General features: G+C 32.4%; 1 protein-coding gene across 16 annotated transcripts; it reads left to right on the top strand.

Moving 5' to 3' along the window:
- Window positions 1–444: 444 nt before the first annotated feature.
- Window positions 445–8,318, top strand: LOC147838205 (uncharacterized). Of its 16 annotated transcripts, none has more exons than XR_015523510.2 (12): window positions 445–649; window positions 748–767; window positions 930–1,022; window positions 2,250–2,283; window positions 2,425–2,454; window positions 2,546–2,615; window positions 2,940–2,969; window positions 3,066–3,135; window positions 3,221–3,248; window positions 3,460–3,489; window positions 3,597–3,666; window positions 4,024–4,068. XR_015523510.2 is itself a non-coding variant. In XM_087307129.2 (6 exons), the coding sequence occupies exons 1-5, from the start codon at window positions 495–497 to the stop codon at window positions 2,610–2,612; spliced, it is 402 nt and encodes a 133-aa protein (XP_087163255.1). In that variant the 5' UTR covers window positions 447–494; the 3' UTR covers window positions 2,613–2,615; window positions 4,024–4,068. The 16 variants fall into 16 exon arrangements, 1 of the variants encoding a protein (XP_087163255.1); XR_015523507.2 differs by having other exon boundaries at window positions 449–649; window positions 930–1,055; XR_015523508.2 differs by having other exon boundaries at window positions 449–649; window positions 930–1,055; window positions 3,221–3,254.
- The last annotated feature ends 563 nt before the right edge of the window (window positions 8,319–8,881 follow it).

The raw sequence follows: 8,881 nt of genomic DNA, 5'->3' as shown, positions 1-8,881 counted from the left end.
TACTTCATAACTGTGGTGGGCGTTTCTCTTTGTCTTGCGCTGAACTCAATCGACCAATCACAACAGACTATGTAATCGGACCAATCAGCTCAGATTAGCATCACGCTAAGGAGGGCTTTGGGAACAAATGAATAGCTGAACAAATCATATAGATGTCAATGAGATAATTAGGTAAAAATAAATGCATATTATAAGAGAATGAAAGTGTTTTTTGACCTTGCTTGTATGGGTAACCCTGCCGTTTCTATACCCCCCAACCCACTCTGAGCTGAGATAGAACCAACAGCCTTCCGCATGGGAGTCAGTTGTTCTTCCCAAGGAGGCTAAAGACTATGGCGTCTAGCAATTGTCACTAGAGCACCTTAAGAGGTCAGAGGAATGAGGTTCACCTGCACAGTACCTACTAGCTGGCATACGTTATACATGTCTATCAGCCAAAACCAAAATACGACCTTTTACAACACTGTAAAAAAAATCTGTAAAATAACAGTTAAATGACTGTATATTTTAACAGATTTTTTCCGTATACACGTATTACGGGTGTTTTTCCGTTTATATACATTTTCGAATTGCATTGTGGGAAGGGGATCGCAGCTCAGACAGCGTTTGATGGACACCGGGACATATTTCTTCCTCTGTTTTTTCCCTGGTAAGTACGATTAATAAAACATATAACAATATTTTAGTTAAAAGACTGCTTTATTACCTTTTTATCGTTATTTAAAATGATTTTTGTCTTTTATGAAGCGCCCATGGAAAGTACAGCAGTGAATTACGTTTAATATTGTTAATAAGATCAGACTTTATTTCATTAAGATCAAACTGAGCTATGAGTGGTTAAATGTAATTTAAACAAGCATTTACCTATTGATTTTTTACCTTTTTATGCGTTTTTCTCATCAGTAAATATGATATCTGTTCATTTACAGTTGTTTGTCCGTATTTTTCTAAACTGCCGTGCGCGGGAAGTGGCGTGACGTCCAATCACCCACTCACTCCCTCTGCACCTGACTGGATTAACGGTAAACGTCAGTTTGTCTGTAAGAGTGTAAAAGGTATGTTAATTATTTTATAGAAATATAAATGTTTTCTTTGTACAGTGCATTGAACAAGGGATAGCATTCAAAGTTTGTGTCACTGTGTAGTTTGGTTGATATACGTTCCCTTTAATGAACACTAACGTTAACGTGTTTCAAACGCTCGTACCTGACCGTCTGTGTTTGTTTGCATATTAATGACTAATTTCATATTTTTACTGACGTTATCAAATGTTAGCTTTAGTTTGACCGACGTATTAAGGCTGTGTGACCGAGTTTCAGTGGAACAGCTTTGCTGGTTTTTAAGTAAGTTATAGACTCGCGTGAATTGGAGGCATTTGTAACTCGGTATGAGGGGAAATACACACTCGTAAAGTTATTATTAGTGGTGGGCCGTTATCAGCATTAACGTGCTGCGTTAACGCGAGACTTATCGCGCGATAAAAAAAAAAATATCGCCGTTAATCTATTCTCAACGTTGGGTTGGGAGCTGGGTGACTTTCATACTTTGATATTTTAGCGCGGATGTATATCTGACCGGTGAGCCGTCTGACAAACAAGTGCCCTTATGAATCAAATCAGCAGGATGCCTGACTTTAACTGCAGTTCGGCAGTTTCACTTTAACTCATGAACATTTCATTCATCCCGCGTGACAAACTGGGGTAATAGACGCAAATAAGAAGCAAGAACTGATGAGAGTGTTATGGAATTTAACAACGCTCACCAAATGGAACGAAAAAAAAAACTTCCGCATTTCGCGACGCGTGTTTGTGTGTACAGAGATAACAGAGTGATACAGTACGTGTGTGACATTTAAAAGTATTTATAGTGTTTACACTGTCATGCGTTTTCGGCCTCAAATACAACGTGTACCTTAAAGCACACAATTAAATGTTTGTTGTAGTCGAGTTGAACTGTCATTGATATTTATTTATTCACTTTTAAGAACCTCAAGGGCAGCTAATATGAAGATATAAAGAGTTGTTCTTCCACAGTCTTAAAATTCTTCAAACTAATTGTCAGTTCGATTCATTATAGCAAACAATACTTTCTTTACTATTAGGAGATCAGGAGTTTTATTTTAATGAAACCTTGATAATAGAGTGAACTACACATGGTGTTATCGCAAATGAAATCTTTTTATGTAGATTTTAAGTGAGTTTTATTTGCACAAATAAGGTTCACTGATATTTTGCTTTGTTGACTTTCAGGTTCTTTCATTTTGGTTATAAGTACATGTTACAGGTAAATTCTTAGATTCAATCCAAACTGAATTTGAATTAATACGGACAAATGAAATAAAATACACCTGGGATTTTAAATGTTTTCATTTTTTATTATTCACAACGTTTGTCTCAAACTGAATGAGTGTTATTTTTGTTGTAGGTGTGTTGGTGTAAAAATTGATGCTGACTGGTTAGTACTGCATTTTTAACCATAACAATAATGATTTATATTTAGCATTGCATCTATTGTCATTTTACCAAGAATGTGTTTGCTCTTTCAGAACTCAGGCAGTTGTGCTGGACCCTCTGTACCTTATACAGGAGATGACTGTAAACTTTCAAGTTTAAGAGGTAAAATGTTCAGGGTTTTTCTGTTTGATTTTGAGTGTTTTGTAGATATAAGGTTCACTGATATATGATATAAGATTTGCTTTATGTTTATGTTGTCATTTTAGTTATAAGTACAAGGTACAGGTACATTTTCACAGCAATCTAAATTAAAATCTTAAATCTTACATTCAATCCAAACTGAATTTAAATTAATATGGACAAATGAAATAAAATACACCTGGGATTTTAAATGTTTTCATTTTTTTGTTATTTACAAAGTTTAAAGTTTAAAAGTAGACTACGTGCTGCATGTTTCAAACTGAATGAGTGTTATTTTTGTTGTAGGTGTGTTGGTGTAAAAAGTGATGCTGACTGGTCAGTACTGCATTTTTTAACCAAAAAAATAAACAATGATTTATATTTAGCATTGCATCTATTATAATTTTACCAAGAATGTGTTTGCTCTTTCAGAACTCAGGCAGTTGTGCTGGACCCTCTGTACCTTATACAGGAGATGACGGTAAACTTTGAAGTTTAAGAGGTAAAATGTTCAGCGTTTTTTCTGTTTGGTTTTAAGTGTTTTGTACATATAAGGTTCACTGATATTTTGCTTTGTTGATTTCCAGGTTCTGTAATTTTGGTTATAAGTACAAGGTACAGGTACATTTTCACAGCAATCTAAATAAAAATCTTAAATCTTACATTCAATCCAAACTGAATTTGAATTAATATGGACAAATGAAATAAAATACAGCTGGGGTTTTAAATGTTTTCATTTTTTTTTATTATCCACAAAGTTTGTAAAGTATAAAAGTAGACTATGTGCTGCATGTTTCAAACTGAATGAGTGTTATTTTTGTTGTAGGTGTGTTGGTGTAAAAATTGATGCTGACTGGTCAGTACTGCATTTTTATAAATAATACAAAAAATTAAAATAAAAAATGATTTATATTTAGCATTGCATCTATTGTCATTTTACCAAGAATGTCTTTGCTCTTTCAGAACTCAGGCAGTTGTGCTGGACCATCTGTACCTAATACAGGGGATGACAGTAAACTTCCAAGTTTAGGAGGTAAAATGGTCAGGGTTTTTCTGTTTGATATTGATGCTTTTATTTTTATTATTTGGCAAACCAATTACTTGTACCTATATTTTTACTAAGTGTTTACATGAACACATTTTGCTTCAGTAAGTTTTGAATTTTGTTAACATGTATTCAAACTAAAAAGTACTGGGTTGATGTGGGTGTTTTATCTGGGTTTTTTAAGCTGCTACTGTAATCTGTTAAATGAACCAAGCAGTTATTTATTATTATTATTTATTTTTGCATCATTTGAAATGTTACAAGTTCTTTATTTTGGTAATGTCTGTTTAAAGTGATAAGGAAATAACTGGTCCACTGCTGAATCTCTTTTCTTTTCTCTCTTAGCCACCTGATGATGAGAGAGACAATTTCAATGTGGGCATCTTGATGGTGAGCCAGGCCTTTATGCTGATTTTGTGACCGTTTAATCTATTTAGCGTCATTGTAATAACTTTATTTCAGGATGCAAAACTGGCTAAAAATCTACTTTAAATTTCAACATTAATTGTATGATAGTGTGGTTGATTTAACATTTTATTTAATGTTGGGTTCATTGTAAAAAATAAGATTTAATTTTGGTTGAATAAATGCTGATTTTGGGACAGTTTTGTCTATTTATTATCATAGAATTACCATTATTTCAGGGTGGAAAACTGCCTAAAAATCAGTGGTGACTTTTTAACGTTGTTTCAATGATAGTTTGATTGATGTTTTAACATTTATTCAATGTTAATTTAAAGTAGGTTTGCTCTCTGGGTAAGAACTAACTTAAAAAATGCGAAAAACTTATGTATGTGCCACTTGAATTTTGTATCACATGTTATTGGCATGTTATGGAATTTAACTATGGCAAATAAGTGAGAGGAGATGGAAAGCTATGATGTCTACACGTTTTCCTGAAACATTTTCAAGGTCAATTCTTTCTTGTATAAAGATAGTGGAAAAGAAAGAAATGTAAAACAAAATGGTTTATAATTTTTTTACATTTGTTTTTCTTTCCTTTATTGTTTTTTTTTTTTTGCCTTATTTTTGTTCTTGCACTATAATTATTTCTTGTAATATTTGATTAAGTAAATATATATTTTTAAATTTCTTTTAAATTATGTAGCAGACATGTATTTGAATAATTTTACATAATAATTATAATATTTATAATATTATTAATAATATTAATAATTTAACATATAGGTGTGCATATATGTACCCATATATGTACATGTAATATAGGAAAACAGCCAATTTTATATTTGTCACATATTTCAAAAACCTAAATCAAAACCTATATTAAACCATATGTTTATATAGGTTCTTTCCATGTGGACGTGTACCAGACCCAACACACAACTCACTTTTCTTTTCTGTTTTTCAGAAGAAGAGTCCACAGTCACAATAACAAGATCATTGAGCTGTCCCCTAATTGTGGTGAGCTACATGTTTAGTCTCTTATGTGCTAAACATTATGTAGCCTAAGGAAGCAGCCCTGACTCTGGAGTTTATATGAAGGTATGTTTTTACATTTTTAAGTTTATTTCATTTTTATAAGACAAGTAAGTTGATACATGTTTGTTGTATTTACAACAGGAGCATGCTGAGTAACTATCCAGAATGTAGGGTCATAGCAGAAAAAAGTGCACCAAGCAGAAACATACCATCTAAACTCCTTCGATTCCTGTCAGACCAGAAAGACTTTCAGAATCCTTGGAAGATTTAAAGGTAATTAAGCAAACCGGTAATACTTTATAATAACTAAACACTATTGATTAATTTATTAAGCATTAGCAAAAAGTTCTGTTAAGCTTTAACTCTACATTAACAGACCTTAGTATACAGTTTATAACTACAGCTGCAAATGCGGTAATCTTGACTTATAAGCACATCTATAATGTGCTTAATGATTTTGTTTTTATATTTTGTTAATGATTAATTTTTCATTACTAAATTTAGTATAGCATTATTTACAAACCAGTAATTTAAGAATAGTTGGTGTATTTTTTTTCTAATCATTCAGAATGTGTAAGTAAATGGTTAATAAACTATTTAAACTAACATTTATATATCTTATTATTCAGGCATATAGTAATAGTTGGGCAGCACAGTGGCTCAGTGGCTAGCACTGTTGCCTCACAGCAAGAAGACCTCCGGGTGCTCCGGTTTCCCCCACAGTCCAAAGACATAAGCTATAGGGAAATTGATTAACTTAATTGGCTGTTATGTAGGAGTGTGTTTGTAAATGTGTGTATGGGTGTTTCCAAGGGCGTACTCATGCTATGCACAGTTGCCTTGAAACTGGAATCGTGCTTGTCTCCCCCGACGACCCGCACTCACATTGCATTCGAGCCTGAGCATGCTTACATCATCAATAACGCACTGTTCAGTTTAACAAGTGCTCTTACTCAGCACAGTGGAGATTTCTTTATATTGTTATATCGTTTTAGTTGTTCAATATGCAGTGACACGCAGTCAAATATTTCACCGAACAGATCAGCCACTTTTGACGCTCATAAACAATCAAAGTCAACGTGCTGCAGGTACTAGGAGGTTTGCTAAAGGTGCAGCTGTTGTGCAGTGAGGGGTTTGTGTCTTTAATCTATGACAGTTTGCAAGGGACTTTGATTTGGATAAATTAACCACTATTACTGTTCAATGAACGCAAACCCCTTACTGCACCACAGCTGCGCCTTTAGCAAACCTCCTATTCCTGCAGCACAAGGAGTTTATGATTGTTTATTAACATCAAAAGTGGCTGATCTGTTCGGCGAAATTCTTGACAGCGTGTTACTGCATCCCAAATGACTAAAACAATATAACTAAAGAATTCTCCTCTGTGCTGAGAGCACTTCCTAAACTAAACAGCGCATCATCGATGATGTAAGAGTGCTCAGGCTCGAATGCAATGTGAGTGCGGGACGTCAGGGGAGACGGGAGGGAGGACAAGAGTGCTTCGGCCTGGTTCAAGGCAACTATACATAGTGTGAGCACACACTAAGCTGAAGGAAAATACATGAATGAATAGTAATTGTTATACTTGTATATAAAGTATAAAAAATAAGTATATAAAGTATATACAATACTTATTTTAATAAGTGCTTTTGTTAACTTCATCCAGTTTTGTAGCCTAAAGTGAGGATTGTTTATGCTTTGTAAATCGCCTTATAAATCACAATTAAAGATTCAGTTATATTCTAAAAATGAAATTCATTTAATGTATTAAATGAAAAATAAATCTTATCTAAAATAAAATTACTGTACAGTTTAAACATAGCTAAATAACACTGAAATGTTGCATCGTAATGTATCATTAAATTATTTTATTGTTGTTTTATCCAGTTTTATGTTATATTTTGGCACTCCTGCTATTCAGCAAAGTTTAACTGTCGTTTATAAGGATTTATAAATCATAAATAATCCTCACTTTAGATTAGGCCACAACTGGAAGAAATTTTGTAAATAATGCAATATTAAATATTTAATATATATATATATATATATATTTTTTTTTTTTAATCTATAAATAGTAATGTAAAATCAATCATTTAAGTTTGATAACACAATTATTAAACTGTAGCTGTAGCAAATTTTGCAGCTGTATTTATAACCAACTGCTAACATCTATTAATGTAGAGTTAATGCTTAACAGATAATGAATTCACTATTTGCTAATGCTTCATAAATGAATCATAGCCTGTAGTTATTATAGTGTTACCAGCATAGTTTGTTTATATTACTGTTTCTCTCTTGCATTATTGTTCCAAATATTGTCAAAAGTACCTACACTTTATTTTGAAAAATCTTAAAGTGATTTCTCACCCAAAACTGAATAATTGATCATTCATAATTTACCTACTCTCTTGACATTTTAAACCTGTATGACTTTGTTTCCTCTGCAAAACACAAAATATCATATTTTAAAGAACGTTGCTCCTATTTCTCCTATTTTGTTCTGTTGAAGTATGTCAGTCAGACAGGCTTGAAATGACAAGAGTGAGACATGAAGATGATGATAAAACTTTCATTTGTGTAAACTATTGACATGCAAGGAATTACCCCAGTTGTAAGTGAAATGTCATTAGTAATGTTTTTTTTTTTTTTTTTTTTACAGCCATTGAAGTATCAGTATTGGAGCGGAAGAAGACCCAGTTGTATCGTCTGTTTCCTGCCATCTTGCAGTTAACCTGGTTTCTTAATGTAAAGTACTTGTAATTTGCCCACTTGTCCTCAATTATCTTAAAGCTAACATTTAAAACTAATTTGCTTTGAGATTATTTGCCAAGACTTCTCACTGTGTGATTCACATGTCAATATGTATTTATTGTGTGTATAACTAGCTATTTGGAATTCAAATGATATGTATTCATTAAAGAATCTGTTTTAATTGCAAAGTTGTTTTTGTACTAATCATTGTAAGTTCACTGTTAACAAACTATTTACTGCTTCTCTACACATACAGTATGGAATACATGTTTTGTTTTACTATGGTAAACCATTAGTAGTGTATTTCCCATATGTATAGGTTTATCCTTACCAACTGCTATTTCTATGCTGCTTGAAGAGCATTAAATTAGTAAAATAATATTTTTTTTACAGTAGGTATCCCATTAAAACAAAGAATCTGTTCATTTTTTCACTGTATATATACTATTAAAAAACAAAAAAGTCCTCTTTTTACAGTAGGTATACTATTAAAACACAGAATCTGTCTGTTTTTTTACAGTAGGTATACTATTAAAACACAGAATCTGTCTGTTTTTTTACAGTAGGTATACTATTAAAACACAGAATCTGTCTGTTTTTTTACAGTAGGTATACTATTAAAACACAAAATAGTTCCGCTTTTTTACTGTTGGTATACCCTTAAAAACACAGAAAATAACCGTTTTTTTATATAGAAAACCCTTAAATTACTATAAAATGGTTCGTTATTTTACAGTAGTTTAACCGTCAAAAAACGGATATTTTTTAGTTTTTTTAATGTGGTCACACTGTCAATTAACAGAAGTTTTCCGTTTTTAATTTACGGTAAAATATTTGTGTAATGAGCTGCCAGTACATTTTACCGTTTTTTTACGGAATTTTTTTTTAGAGTGAATGCAGAATAGGGGCTCTTTAAATGTTTTGTTTAAATGTCTGTTTCCCTTTTAAACAATATCTGAACAAGCACAATATGGACGTCTGTGACTACAATAATGTGTCACTGTTTTCAGCA

The sequence above is a fragment of the Danio rerio genome, chromosome 23, assembly GCF_052040795.2.
Source record: "Danio rerio strain M-AB ecotype USA chromosome 23, GRCz13ab, whole genome shotgun sequence".
Taxonomy (NCBI): Eukaryota; Metazoa; Chordata; class Actinopteri; order Cypriniformes; family Danionidae; genus Danio; species Danio rerio.
This window is presented reverse-complemented; position numbering and strand designations above follow the sequence as displayed.

Excerpts from the sequence above, each read along its gene's own strand:
- LOC147838205 (XM_087307129.2), top strand. The coding sequence starts at position 495 with ATGACTGTATATTTTAACAGATTTTTTCCGTATACACGTATTACGGGT. Across the intron at positions 650-747 it reads CTTCCTCTGTTTTTTCCCTG|CGCCCATGGAAAGTACAGCA; the intron begins GTAAGTACGATT and ends TCTTTTATGAAG. Across the intron at positions 2,284-2,545 it reads GTTATAAGTACATGTTACAG|AACTCAGGCAGTTGTGCTGG; the intron begins GTAAATTCTTAG and ends TTGCTCTTTCAG.